Source organism: Chiloscyllium plagiosum, chromosome 7 (genome assembly GCF_004010195.1).
Source record: "Chiloscyllium plagiosum isolate BGI_BamShark_2017 chromosome 7, ASM401019v2, whole genome shotgun sequence".
In the NCBI taxonomy this organism is placed as follows: Eukaryota; Metazoa; Chordata; class Chondrichthyes; order Orectolobiformes; family Hemiscylliidae; genus Chiloscyllium; species Chiloscyllium plagiosum.
In genome coordinates, this window is record NC_057716.1 from 88121100 (window position 1) to 88136700 (window position 15601).

General features: G+C 39.3%; 1 protein-coding gene across 1 annotated transcript; it reads right to left on the reverse strand.

Moving 5' to 3' along the window:
* Positions 1-7696: 7696 nt before the first annotated feature.
* Positions 7697-14399, reverse strand: LOC122551748. The gene is made up of 2 exons (XM_043694148.1): positions 14265-14399; positions 7697-9723 (listed from the first exon to the last, which is right to left on the reverse strand). The coding sequence occupies exons 1-2, from the start codon at positions 14382-14384 to the stop codon at positions 8743-8745; spliced, it is 1101 nt and encodes a 366-aa protein (XP_043550083.1). The 5' UTR covers positions 14385-14399; the 3' UTR covers positions 7697-8742.
* Positions 14400-15601: the final 1202 nt, after the last annotated feature.

The window sequence follows — 15601 nt, forward strand, 5'->3', positions numbered from 1 at the left end:
ATGACTGGTGGTGGTTTAGCATGCCTCAGGTGAGGGGACAGCTGAAGAAGAAGAGTTGTTCATGATCATTTCAGCTGGTCTGGGAATTGAACCCATACTATTGGCATCACTCTGTATCTCAGATCAGCCATCCAACCAACTAAGCTAACCTAACAATCCAGTTAGTACAGTACTACCACACAACACAATGAAGGGTATCCTCATTGTAAAGCTAAGATTTCACCCCAACAAAGATTTATTGTGTATTCACTCCAACCACTATTGTCATAGATAGATGAATCTGTCACAAGTAGATTTGTGGAGATAAAGTCAGACCTTTTCTCGTTCATGTTGGCTCTGTCATCATCGTCCAAGTCTAGTCTGACAGAAAGACCATTCAGGAGTCAGCAGGTTTTGCTTAGAAAGTTACCATTCTCATTGATGAACATTGAAGTCCCCTACCCAAGTATACTCTATGCTCTTGCACCCCCTGCATCCTCTTTCCAAGTGGTTTTCAATGTGCAAGAATCTTGATCTATCAGCTAAAGAGTCAAGCAACAGGAGATTTCCTTGACTATGTTTAACCTGATGCCTCGAGACTTATTGAAGTCCAAAGCAAACATTGAGGATGCTCAGATTGTACATCACTGTATCGCCATCTCTAATCATTCTGTTCTGCCAATGGAGCAGGACATTGCAGAGGATGGCAATGGAGGAATCAATCATGTTGCCTGAAAGTTATCATTGTGTGGGGATGCTGCTTCGCTTGGTTTGTGGGACGGCTTTCATAGTCTTGGTCTCCAGCTATTGGTGAGGAGATCTTTACAGTGTCTGCTGAGCTTGATATCCAAATCCATTATCTATGTGAATGCAAGGTGGCCCATTGGGTTTGAACTTTAGTATGTTATTCATTTTGTCATGAGAGAAAAAACTGCAGATGCTGGAATCCAAAGTAGACAGGTAGGAGGAACACAGCAAGCCAGGCAGCATCAAGAGGTGGGGAAGTCAATAAATTGGGTGTAACCCTTCTTCAGGACAGGTTAGTACCACTGTTTAGCTTGCTTGGTCATTTCAGAGAGTATTTAAGAGGCAACCTCATTGCTGTGAGTCTACATGTAGGTCATAGCAGATAAAGATGTCAGCTTTCTTTCTCAAAAGGACATTGACAGATTGTCATTAAAAATCAATCTGGTAGGCATATGGTCACTGTTGCTAATACTAGCTTTTTTTCAATTACATTTGCTTTTATTTCTTTAATTAACAGAAATTAAATTCCCCCAATGAAGACACATAATAAGGTGATTAATCCTAGACTTTTGATTCTGAGTTCAGTAACATAACCACTCTGCTGCCACTTTGGAACATTCTGCTTGAAAAACATTAAGGAAGTTGGCAACGGAAAAAACAATTGCGTGACCTTTAAAATGGAGTTTGAAATTTTAATATTTCAGATAACAACTCACTATCTCTCACTGTCTTATCATTACATCACATGATGGTAATGAATGAGCACTTATACATTTCTCTTCTATTTGTTTCTTCAGTGTTTAACTGAAGCCACTAAATCATCTTAACATCAACACCATGAGAGAGAGAATTTGAGAGAGATATGGTAAGCACTGGAACAAAATCAAGGTGAATTGAGGCTAAATTGCTCTTGTCCCAAAGAATCCTAGGGTTGCTCTCTCATTAGAGAGAGAGAGAGAGAGATGACTGCTGGTGTTTTAACCTAATGGTCATCCTGCCTCATCTGAGGGACAAGATTGAATTTTCTTGGTAACCTCAGCCAATGTGGTAACTGAACCCGTGCAGTTAGCATCACCCTGCATCTCAAACCAGCCATCTAGCTAACTTATTAAGTCCATCGCTCTCCAGATGTGCAGTCTGACTTGCTGAATATGTATTCTGGATTAGTGGTGCTGGAAGAGCACAGCAGTGCTGCCTGAACTGCTGCCTGAACTGCTGTGCTCTTCCAGCACCACTAATCCAGAATTTAGTTTCCAGCATCTGCAGTCATTGTTTTTACCTTGCTGAATATGTAGACTATTTTCTGTATTTATTGTGGTAAGCATTGGTACTTAATTATCACATTCTATAATCTGAAAATTCACATTATTTATGGATGATCTCTCTGGTCTGCACAGCAAAGCTGAGAATACATCACATTGTATATTTCCTCTGCAGTTTTAATGGGTAACTTGGGTGCTTGTGTATTGCGCATCTTCAAACTGGTATCGAATCAAGCATTGATAAGTGCTTTCGCACGATAGCAGACAAAAGTCAGGGGTCACCCATTTAAAAGAGAGATTAAGCATTTTGTTTTCTTTCAGCGGGTCGAAAGTCTTTGGAAAAGGTGCTGGAAGCAGAATGCTTGAATACTTTTAAGGCAGATGTACAGAATTGCTCGTTAAGTGAGGGGCAAATGATCATCAGGATGGGTTCAGATGTGGATTTGAGATTGTAAGTTGATCAGACATGGTTTTATTGAATGATGGAGCAGGTTCGAGGGGATGAATGGCCTACTCCTAGTTCATATGTGCGAGTATTTTCTTCATGCCACAAAACAGGAGCATGAAGACAAAGCACTGGCAAAGCAAGACTGTGACCAGTGAAGATGGCGGAATTTTGCAGTGTTTTGGTCTTACCAGTCAACTTGCTTTCACTTAGATGAAGGCAATTCTCTTTTCTCTAAATGCCCTGCAGAATGAATTTCACTCGGTTGCAGCATGTCTGGCTCAGTCCAACCCTAGCATGCCTACTATCCTGATAATTGCTTCTCCTCCTGAGGCTGTTGCCATAAGATTCCTTTAGGTCCATTATAATTTACACCTTAACCTACTGAAGTAAGAGACTGCTCTTGAGAACGAGGACTGCTCTTTGCCAGTGAGTTAACTCTAATTGGTGTGTGTTCTTTATCAATTCTTATAACTGTTCCACTATATTAATTCACTCTCCCCAACTGTAAACATCCAAATAATTCCTAAGTAAGGCCTCAGATCAGTGGTTTGTGAAAATAGCAATTCTATAAACGATAGTATACATGAAAAAAATCAATAGTGTTTTATGTTACAAAGCCAACTGTGACATGGTGAATCTGATAAATCTGTCAGTGCACAAAAATACATGTGCACAAATGCATAAAAACTGATCAAATTTCATTAATTCATGTTTCAGTAACAGTGAAGCACTAAATACATGACTATGAAATGTTTCCAAAACTCAAATATTTCAGACCATTAAATTCCAACCCAAGTTTTACACAGAAATTTCCAATAATGTAATGATTTATAATCACGACAACCTATCAACGTAATAAACTCTGCTTTTAACAAATGTTGCTTAGTAATGTAGATTTAGCGCATCGGGTTCTGAATCCATTGGTTAAATTTAGAGCTAGGTCTACGAGTAGGTATTTTTAATCTACCTGTTCAGGTATGTTATGGCACACCTCTGGAGCAGGTGGAACTTGAACCTAGGTCTGCTGGCTCAGCGGCAAGGACACTACCACTGCACCACAAGTACCCAGTCTGCTGCCTTATCTCACTCAGTTATCCAGTAAGCTCAGAAGGTTAATTAAATCCTTTGGTCTATTACTACCTTTTGACTTATCCAATTAGCGAAGCGGTGGGTTCTTTTAACCAGTGAAGCAGAGAATAAGAAAGCTTTAATTGAAATTGGCAATCTATTTCTATCAATCTGTTTTTTTTTAAATCAGCAAATAGAGTCAGATACAGCCTGTTAATGGTCAGATTCCATTAATTTTGCGTAATTATTTCAAAGCAGCTGTAATATCAATAAAGTCATAATTCATGTAAAGTTTAGTCCAGCACTGATACAGTTCTCTAAATTATCTATCGAGACACATTTCTGTCAGCTACCTGGGTGTATTTACTTTAATACATCACTCATGAAAAGAAAAATGAGATGACGCAGCCTAGATGCAGTTCAGGTACAAATTTATTGGGCTTTTGTATAAAATAGATCTGTGTAACTTAAAGAAACAGATCTGTGAATATTTATTGGCTGTTGCCTCTTAAACCCCTTAAATGGTTCCTTGTTTTGTTAAGTTTTTTACAAAAAAAAACATTATTCACAAATACACAAACAGAAATTACTGGAGAACCTCAGCAGCTCTGGCATCTCTGTGGAGAGAAAGCAGAGTCAATGTTTCAGGTCTACTGACCTTTCTGTGGAATAAGATCTGTCAGATCCTTTTGAAGGGTCACTGGACCCAAATCGTTAACTCCGTTTTCTCTCCACAGATGCTGTCAGATCTGATCTGCTGAGTTTTCCCAGCAATTTTTGTTTCTGTTTCTCATTTCCAGCATCTGTGGCTCTTCGTGTTTTTTTTAAGAATTATTCCCAGGGTTGTTTGAAAGCCTCCAGCTTTAGGCTCCTGAAGAGCCCTGAAATGAAATTGAAACAATTAAAATCAGTTTTAGAGAGTCAGGATAGTAAAAGGTCAATGCGAGAGTCGGGTGTACATTTTGGAAGGTTGAGAAGAATGTGATAAAGTGAAAATTATGGAGAATGGGGAAAAGTAGCTGAAGGAATAACTACTAATATTGGGATATAGGAAAACATCTAATAGGCCACGACCATAATGTAAGCACAGACATCAACCTGGCAGGTCGTCTCAAAAAGCAGGGAACTGCATGTCTATTGAAAATGGCAATCTTTACAGTCAATCATCTTGCCGTAAACCAAAGAATGAATCGTTGCAAGTACAAGGAATGAAATGGGTTCAAGTGTCAGTGTGGGTAAGGACATTGGCATTTTTGGCATATGGACCAACAATTCCAACATAACCAGCCTCACAGTTAGAGAAATTAATGTACGTGTTAATAAATGAGTAAACTTTGTGCAGGCTACTAACAAATGAGGACATTGCCTAAGGTAGTAGATGTTGCAACAAGTTTATCATGTATTTCTTAGCATCTACATTCCTGCGACTGTACATGAAAGTCAAAATCTGATTTGTAGTTTTGAGACTTTATAAACCTGTTAGTCAACTTTTAGGTATGTGTATCACATCTCTGAAACCCTGTGTTTGTCTGTTGCATTAAGTACACCATCTGAATGACATTTCATTTCTTATCTCTGACCCTTACATGACCCATGTTATTGCTATCATTTGGTCTCCAGCTCACAATGGCGTGGGCTCAATGTGGCCCTTTCTATTTAGTCTATGTTGAAGTATATTTACCACATTTCTGCCCCAATTACCTCTCAATTTTTCCTATGTACTCTTACTTAGGGTTTACTAGGCTCATGCTTTTACATATACTTTGTAGTTATAGACACAACAGTAAAAAGAAAATCACTTTGTTCTCAATTACATATTCCCACTCCGACAATTATCCCAGTTTGTTTGGAATGTGAAGAACATATTTGTTATTGGTTGTTCCTAGCATCACTGCATTGACTTTGCTAACAGCAGCACTGCTAAAATTACAGAAACATTTCCAGTTGATGATATTTGAACTGTCACATTTGAAAACAAAAATACACAAGATTTCTGACAATTAAACAACACTGGAGATAGGCAAGTACCGATTTTTCACACTATATATCTTAAGACCATACCATATCAAAGCAGAAATTAGGCCATTCTGCCCATCAAGTCTGCTCTGCCATTCAATCATAGCTGATAAGTTTCTCAACCCATTCTCCCACTTTCTCCCAGTGATCCTTGATCACCTTGATATTCAAAAACCTATGTACCCATCCTAAATATATTCAATTACCTGGCCTCCACAGCCTTCTGTGGCAACGAATTCCATAGATTCACCACTCTGGCTGAAGACGTTTCTCTTTATCTCTGTCCTACAAGGTCTTCCCTTTATTCTAAGACTACGCCCTCAGGATCTAGAGTCTCCTACCAATGGAAACATCTTCCCAACATCTATTCTATCCAGGCCATTCAGCATTGTGTATGTTTCAATTAGATCCCCCCTCATCCTTCTACACTCCAAGTATAAACCCAGAGTCCTCAAATGTTCCTCATATGTTAAGCTTTTCATTCCTGGGACCGTTCTCGTGAACCTCCTCTGAACAGGCTCCATGGCCAGTACATCCTTCCAAAGATATGGAGCTCAAAACTGTGCATAATGCTCCAAATGTGGTCTGCCCTATTTTTAATATTGATAATGCTATTAGAGTGTACTATGTATTTACAAAAAATTGTAAGAAATTCAAATACATGAGAAGTGTAAGTTTTCCAAGTGGTAGACAGTGACAAGTGAGATAACACAATTAATAGTTCCAGCAATTCATGACATGTATAAAAATAATTTGCATGACAGACTGAAATGCAACATTTCAAAGTTTGCTGACAACACAAAACTGAGAGTTGTGAAGACGATGCAATGAGTCTTCAAACTGACTTTGACAAGTTGAGCGAGTGAACAAATGCACAGCAAAGCAGTACATGGCTAAACATGAACTTATATATTTTGGTATGCAAAACAAAAAGGCATAGTATTATTTAAATGGAGATATATTGGGAAATGTGGATGCACAATGGGATCTGGGTGTCCTTGCATACTAGTCAACATAAGGAAACAGGTGCAGCAAGCAAAAAGGAAAGCAAATTGTACTATATAGCCTTCATTGCAAGAGGATTTGTGTTCAGAAATGGGGATGTCTTATTGCAGTTATACCTAGTCTTGGTGGGACCACACCTGAAGTATTATACACAGCTTTGGTCTTTCTACCTAAAAAGATATACACCATACAGGGAGAGCAACAGACAATCATCAGAGAGCCTGTAGTCACTGTGAGTTTTGAAGGATGAAGGGGATGCGAGTAAACACTTAAAAGTCTAACATAGCCAGACAAACTAGATTCAGAGAAGATGTTTGACCTGGTTGGGCAGGTGTCACAATCTGAGGATATGGAGTAGTTGATTTAGGATTGAGATGAGGACAGATTTCCTCACTCAAGGTATAGCGAATCTGTGGAATTCTCTACCATAGAAGACAATAGAGGCCAAACCACTGAAGATATTCAAGAAAGATTATTTTTAGAGATTAAAGGCATCAAGGGGTATGAGAGAAAGTAGGTGTACAATATTGAGATAAAGGATCAACCACAGTTATACTGAATGGTAGAACAGGATTGAAGGACCACAGTTTACCTCATAAATTACTTGATTTGGCTACAATCTCAAAAACATCAGGATTGTACCACCCACCAGAAAAAAAAGTGAACAGAAATTTCCTCCACTTACATATTAAGAAGACCAATCCCATTGTTCCCAGTCCCCATTTCACACACTGCTCCCTAACCACTGATTCCATTTCTCCCTGGAAACTGTCCAAGACTTTAGCATCCAAAACTCTACACACTAAAAGCCTCAGGTTATTCAAAACTTGGATGACGCCCCCCCCTCCTCCGTCTCAGTTGTCACCATTGTTTCACCAACCTACATGGTTAACCAGCAACCAACACCCATTATTTTGAAATTCTCACCCTTAATTTCAAGTCCTCACAGTGGCTTCACCTTCCCAATCTCTGTAATCTCCTCCAATCTGCAATACTCCAAGATCTCTACACTCTTCCAAGCTCTTAAACATTGCTGACGTTCTACTACTTCAGGTGCCAAGATCGTGAGGAATTTCATCACTAAAACACTCCATCTCCCTATTGTGATTTCCTTGTTTAAGATGCTCCTTGAAACCTATCTTTAAAGCAAAGCTTTTGATCATCTGCTCCATTTGGTTTTGCATCAAATTTTATTTGAAAACACATCTGTGAAATACTATTGAGACATTTTACTACATGAAATACTTATTGTACATTGCTGTTTGAATTTTTTTTTAAAAAATGATAATATTATGTGCAGAGAATATTAAGAAATTTAATGCATTTATAGAAATTAACATCTTTTCCTCTCTGAAAATACATTACTTAGCACAATCCAAGCACACCATTATACCCAATACAAGAAACTTTACATCCCAACAATGTACTGTCACTGGTTTTAATGACCTCAAAATAATTACTTAATCAGAAGAACAGTTTAGCTACTGTTTATGGGTTTTATCATGCACAACATCTGTGCTAGTGTTACCATTAGATGCCAAACAAAAGAAAAAGCAAATATTTTAAAAGTGGCAAGATGATTAGCAAGCTCACTGAGATCATGAATAATCAGTAGCATGTACAACTCATTTATAAAGTGCAGACTGCAAAAATAATTAACACTCTCAGAATTTCAATTCAAGATCATTATAAACCAATCAGTCCCCAACTCATTGATTCAAACACAGCCTTTCCAAGCTTTATAGTGAAATCTACTTTACACAAAATATGTACTTGGCAATATCAAAGATGGTAACTGCATGAAAACCTGACAACAATTCATTTATACGGATGCTTTACCACTCTATTCAAATGATTAATCAGCCTTCCATAACCAGAACAGCTTTTGTTACACATTACATCAGCATTCCTGTTCTGGTTAAGGCCATACTTTGCAGGATTTGGGCACTGGAGATAACATCAGAGTGTACACAGTCCATAAAGTACCACAGTTATAAATGAGTTGCTCACCCTTTCTTGTAGTTACTGAATAAAGACAATGCCACACATAAGGAACAAATAAATGTTATTCAATCATAAAAATGAGCCTATTGTTTGGCAATCTTTGAAGCATTTTCCAACTTTCGGTGCTGTCTAGTGCTTGAGGCCATACTGAAAATGCTGGCAAAGAAGATGGTCCACCATGTAATGCACCTGCACCACAATGAGAACTTCCCATTACCTTCTATAACCAGTTTGTGAATGGTCAGCATGACTACTTGTATATTGACCAAAGTGGCAATTCTGATTTAGGCTGCGCTCATTTCTCTTAGACACATATTTTCCACGGACAGCACTTGAATCTAAACTTGCCCCAAAATGGTGCGGACGTCCAGATACATTTGGAATATTTGACTGCCCACTGAAGACCGGATTCGACACTGATTGCATGGACTTCAATTTCTCATTCACTTCCTTCTTAAACTGAGTGCAATCATAAGCACTGCCTATGAGGGATACATAGTCACCAGTAAAGCGAACTAAAACCTTGGGGAAACTTTGCATTGTTTCCTTGCACACCTCCAGTATTTGGCTTGGCTCACTGCCACCATCCAAACTAATTTTCTCACAGAGTAACAACTGCTGCATTTCACTAACTAAACCCTCCATTTTAAACTTAGCCTTTGTCAGGTGGAATTGTTCACACTGGTCATTAGCTTTTACCAGCTGAAAAACAGTTATGTCATTATAATTCACCACCTCCACTCTTGCATTATATTGATAAAGCATATTCTCACATTGCTGTTTGTAAAGTGCATTAATGTATTCAAAAATATCTGTATCTAGAATAATTTCATTCTCAAGTACATGAGGACACAAGACATCATCAACTCTGTCACTCGGTTCGGCTGCAACCTTTTGCTGCTTGGTCATCTGGGTTTCACCCTCCGAGGCACACCTTGTGAGCTTTCTTTCAGAGGCTTTCACTCCAGATTTTGACGCTGAACTTGGGAGATGAAATATTTGAAAGTCATTTATTCTTCTCTGAACATCTTTTCTTAAATCTTTCATGGCCGAGAAGGAACCCTCAACATGGAATCTTCCATCAGGGCATGCGGAAAACTGCAAGCCTTTATTGCTGCTTTCAAGCTCTCGTACTACGACAGTCGTCTCACCAAATATTGACAAATCCAAATCAACTGAGACCTTGGTAAAGATCTGTGAAAAGCAGAACATTTCAACTGTTATTCGATTCATAATGGTTTGTGCTTGTCTGTGACTGTGCCTATCTATGTGTGTGTGTGTGTGTGTGTGTGCCCATCTCTAACGTGTGCACATGCCCGTGCATGTTTGCATATAAGCGTGCGTTTGAGAGTGAGGGAGGGCGGGGGAACAGGGTCGAGTATGGGATGGTGGGCTGTTTATACAGGTGTAAGGAATCTACAGGAGGTAACTTTGGGGGTCTGAGAGGCATGTTCGGAGATAAAGTTGAATAGTTATTCAGGAGTTAGACTAGATATTTATTACACTAACTTTTCCAGAGGTACCTTTTACTTAACTGCTGTAGAACTTACTAAATTCACTGATTTAAACAGAGGCTTTCATGAAGAGGGGAATTATTGAATAGAATTTCAATTTCCTTTGAGATCTGTTTATTGGCGATTCCACAGGGTCCCCATGCACACCTCCCATCTACATTTCAGAAACAACTATCTGGCCATCAGAAAACCTGGGTCAAGATCATAAAAAGAACCCGATATTAAAATGGCAGCATACATTTCTACTTTTAAACAGTGTAACGACATTATAGACATGCGTCCCAATTTATACACATATAAGACTTCCTTGATCATTCCAAACCATTTTTCTGACTTTTAACTCTGATCAAGGCAATGCAGCTGCAATTTCAATTATGTAATCTGTAGGTGCCGAAGCTACATTCTTTTATCCCTTCTACTGATTGGCCTGGAGATTCTGAAACACATTATCATGCTCCAGACTTGTTTACCATTCCAATGATAAAAACGAATGTAGGATGCAGAATTAAAATTTTACCTCAGCAATGTGACGACTGTGAGCAGTTGTGTCAGTTTAAATAAAAAGGGGCAGGAAAAGGGACTCAAACATTGGTTTGGCTCAGTTGTGCCAAATGACTTGTTTCTGTATAAAGTCCTGTCAGTTGCAGGGTAACACTTTCTAATCAGGAAATACAGGACATTATGTCATAGTCACCTTCCATATCTTAGTCCTTTATATTCATTTAGGCACTTTTTGATTTTTGAAGACATTTTAGGTACATAGAAACAGGAGTAGACCATTCAGCTCCTTGAGCCTGTTCGCCCAGTCAAGGAGAACTTGGCTGATCTGTGGCCTAACTCCATATAATAGCCTTTCCCCCCCATATCTCTCAATACCTTTGCTGAAAAATAATTCCTTTCTCCCAGATTTTCTCTGAATTTTCATCCTTTTTTTCTGAAAGCTAGGAAGCAAGCAAGCATTGGACCCACTCTGGATTAAATTGTGTACAGATTGTTTTACAAACCAGCACCACATTTTCAGCTCTGATCTCCAGCATCTGCAATCCTCACTTTCTCCCAGAAGATTGTTTTACAAAGACAAGCAAATTCACAATGGCGACTCGGACTTTATTGATTCTCTCTGTTAAAAAAAATTAGGATTATTTGTGATCTCTACTCTCTGAGTTTAAAATCCTGTTAGCCATCTCTGCTTACAAATCCTGAGAGATTCAGGAGTTCTGGATGCTATTGCAGATGGTCTGGCTGTGGTCTGTGAGGGAAATGATCTTTAGAATGGTCGGGGGTCAATAGGCTCAACCTTTTATAACTTTTCTCCATTTACCAACTCATAAAATATCTCAAGTTACAAAGCTGCACATACCGGAGATTCCCAAAATTGAGATCAGATTTTTAGAAACATGGAAACAGAGAAAATAGGAGCAGGAGTAGGCCATTGAGCCCTTTGAACCAGCTCCACCACTCAACATGAACATGGTTGATCATCCAATTCAGTAAGCAATTTCAGCTTTCTCCACATACTCTTTGATACCGAAGAAACTGTTCTTAAGGACCTTGTACCGAAGATGGCATCACAAGCAACAACCTATACACTTTTCATTGTACGCATTTCAGTACATGTGACAATAAAGCTGATTCTAATTGAATATAGATCTCTTCATATGTCATTCCTGCCATCCCAGAAATCAGTCTGGCTAAACCTCTGATACACTAAGGTATTAACAGGAATCTAGGTTCATTTTCCTGGCGTTTTACTGCAACTTTTGAGTATTTTTAAATACATCCACGGAGTTTGCCTCAGTACATTCTTTTTCTCATACTTATTAAATAAAGCAGAGTTGCTTTAGAAATGAAAAACATGGTGGCAGGCCATATAGTTTCTGACTAAGATGAAACTTGGAATGTTTGTTTATACAGAAGAAATTTGGGTCAGCAAATCCCTTGGTCCCAATTGTTAATCTGATTTACAACCATTTTATGTTTACATTGATGAGTCTAACTGGATCTTTCGGCATAGCATGACACCCGCAAAATGGATACATTTTTAGGTCTATCTGCTTTGGAAATCAGGTCAGTGCAGCCGTAGTGCCACTGTTTAAGAAGGGTGGTAAGGACAAGCCAGGGAACTATAGACCCGTGAGCCTGATGTCGGTGGTGGGCAAGTTGTTGGAGGGAATCCTGAGGGATAGGATGTACATGTATTTGGAAAGGCAAGGACTAATTAGGGATAGTCAACATGGCTTTGTGCATGGGAAATCACGTCTCACAAACCTGATTGAGCTTTTTGAAGAAGTAACAAAGAGGATTGATGAGGGCAGAGTGGTAGATGTGATCTATAGGGACTTCAGTAAGGCGTTCAACAAGGTTCCTCATGGGAGACTGGTTAGCAAGGTTAAATCTCACGGAGTACAGCCAGAACTAACCATTTGGATACAGAAGTTGCTCAAAGGTAGAAGACAGAGGGTGGTAGCGGTGATTGTTTTTCAGACTGGAAGCCTGTGATCAATGGAGTGCCACAAGAATTGGTGCTGGGTCCACTACTTTTTGTCATTTATATAAATGATTTGGATGTGAGCATAAGATTTGTATAGTTAGTAATGTTTGCAGAATACACCAAAATTGGAGGTGTAGTGGACAGTGAAGAAGGTTACCTCAGATTACAACAGAATCTTGATCAGATGGGCTAATGGGCTGAGGAGTGGCAGATGGAGTTTAATTCAGATAAATGCGAGGTGCTGCATTTTGGGAAAGCAAATCAAAGCAGGACTTATACACTTAATGGTAAGGTCCTAGGGAGTGTTGCTGAACAAAGATACCTTGGAGTGCAGGTTCATAGCTCGTTGAACATGGAGTCGCAGGTAGATAGGATCGTGAAGAAGGCTTTTTGTGTGCTTTCCTTTCTTGGTCAGAGTATTGAGTACAGGAGTTGGGAGGTTATGTTGCGGCTGTACAGGACATTGGTTAGACCACTGTTGAAATATTGCATGCAATACTGGTCTCTTTCCTATTCAGAAAGATGTTGTGAAACTTGAAAGGGTTCAGAAAAGATTTACAAGGATGTTGCCAGGGTTGGAGGATTTGAGCTGTAAGGAGAGACTGCACAGGCTGTGGCTGTTTTCTCTAGAGCGTCGGAGACTAAGAGGTGACTTTATAGAGGTTTACAAAATTATGAGGGGCATGGATAGAATAATTAGATAAAGTCTAATCTGGGGTTGGGGAGTTCAGAACCAGAGGGCATAGCTTTAGGGTGAGGGGGAAAGTTAGAAAAGAGACGTGAGGGGCAATTTTTTCATACAGAGGGTGGTATGTGTATAGAATGAGCTGCCAAAGGAAGTAGTGGAGGCTGGTAAAATTGCAACATTTAAAAAGCATCTGGATGGGTATATGAATAGGAAAGATTTGGAGGGATATGGGCCGGGTGCTGGCAGGCGGGACTAGATTGGGTTGGGATATCTGGTCAGCATGGATGGGTTGGACGGAAGGGTCATTTTCCGTGCTGTACATCTCTATGGCTCTATGACTGAGACTAGAGGGATAACAGAAACAAACATTATAGCTTTATCCTGAAAGACTGGCTGAAAGTCGTACTGAAACAATGTCGTCATAATTTTTTTAAACTTAAGTTCTCTACTGCAGGCTGCCATGAATGTGTGCCTTGTTTGATGGGTCTTGACACATTAAATGCAAAACCACATAATACCAGACAATGGTACAAGTTACAAAGACAAAGACAGTTTTAAATCCAGCTTGCTTTATAGCTTAACATTGTAAATTAATTTATTTTCCTGTTTCATGCCATCAGCACTTTTCAATCAAACCAAAACTATTAAATAGCGCCTTCAATGTACATCCCCAAGGTATGTCACAAATTGACACAGAGACAAATAACAGTCATTAGAATACATACTTAGACTCTTGCTTACAGAGAAGACTTTATGCGGATTCTTAAGGATTGAGTGAGGAATGAGGTTTAGGGAGGGAATATAAGAGCTGTGGTCTAGATAGCTGAAGTCACACCTTCTAATAGCTAGCAAAGGGAGCACAGAATGTACAAAATGTCAGAGCTGGCAACACAAAGTTGTAAGAATGTTATAGAATGGGTGTGGGTTAAAGAAACTGGAAGGCTAGGTCATTTGAATATAAGGATGAGAATTCTCAGTTGAGGAGTTGGGAGAACCAGGTGCCGAGATGTGTCAGGGTGCACTCACAGCTACATACACTTACATAACACTGTGAAACTTGCATTGGATATTTCTTTGAGAGCTGTTTGTCTTCAAGCACATGCTCCTTCTTGCTTAGGACACTGTTCGCAACTTGAAAACAAAAGTTTGCATTTTTAGTCATTGAACAGTAGACTTTGGAAAGTTATAACATTATTTCAATAATATCACAAGAACACAGGGAAAACTTTCACTAAATATTCAGGTGTTAAGGAGTTAAAGAAGTAGCCAGGATTGGCTTTTAAGCTGCAACAATATTGAGTCATTCAGCACAGAAACAGACCCTTCATTCCAACTTGTCTGCACTGACCAGCCATCCCAGTCTGACTTAGTCCCATTTGCACATATCCTTCTAAACCCTTCCTATTCATATACCCATCTGGATGCCTTTTAAATGTTGCAATTGCACCAATCTCCAGTACTTCCTTGGCAGTTCATTCCATACACACACCACCCTCTGCATGAAAACGTTTCCCTTCAGGTCCTTTTTAAATCCTTCCCCTTTCACCTTAAACCTATGCCCTCTCGTTTTGGACTCCCCCATTCTAGGAAAAAGATCTTGGCTTTTCATTCAATCTATGCCTCTGATGATTTTATAAACCTTTGTATGGTTAGCACTCAATCTCTGACACAGCAGGGAAAAACGTCACACCTATCTCTATAACTCAAACCCTCCAGTCGCAGTAACATTTGTGTAAATCTTTTCCACACCTTTTCCAATTTAATAATATCCTTCCTGAAGCAGGATGACCAGAACTGTACACAGTACTCCAAACGTGGCCTCACCAACATCCTTTTTAACCATAACATCATATCCCAACTCCTATAGTCAATGTCCTGAGCAATAAAGGCAGGTCTGCCAAACACCCCTTCACTATCCTGTCTTCCTGCATTTCCACTTTCAAGGAATTATGCACCGGCACCCTTCGATCTCTTTGTTCAGCAACACTCCCCAGGACCCTACCATTAACTGTAAAAGTCCTGCTCTGGTTTGTCTTACAAAAATGCAACACCTCAGATTTACCTAAATCAAACTCCATCTGCCCCTCCTCAGCCCATTGGCTGAACTAATCAGGGTCCCATTGTCCTCTGAGATAATCTTTGTTCATTGTCCACTATACCACCTATTTTAGTGTGATCTGCAAACTTACTAACCATACTTCCTATATTTACGTCCAAATAATTTATATTAAATAACAAAAAACAATAGACCCAGCATTGATCCTTATGGCCTCCAGTCCAAAAATCAACCTTCTACAATCCCCTCTGTTTCCTACCTTCAAACCAATTTTTTAATCCCTGTATCCCATGTGATCAAATCTTATAAAACAGCCTACCATG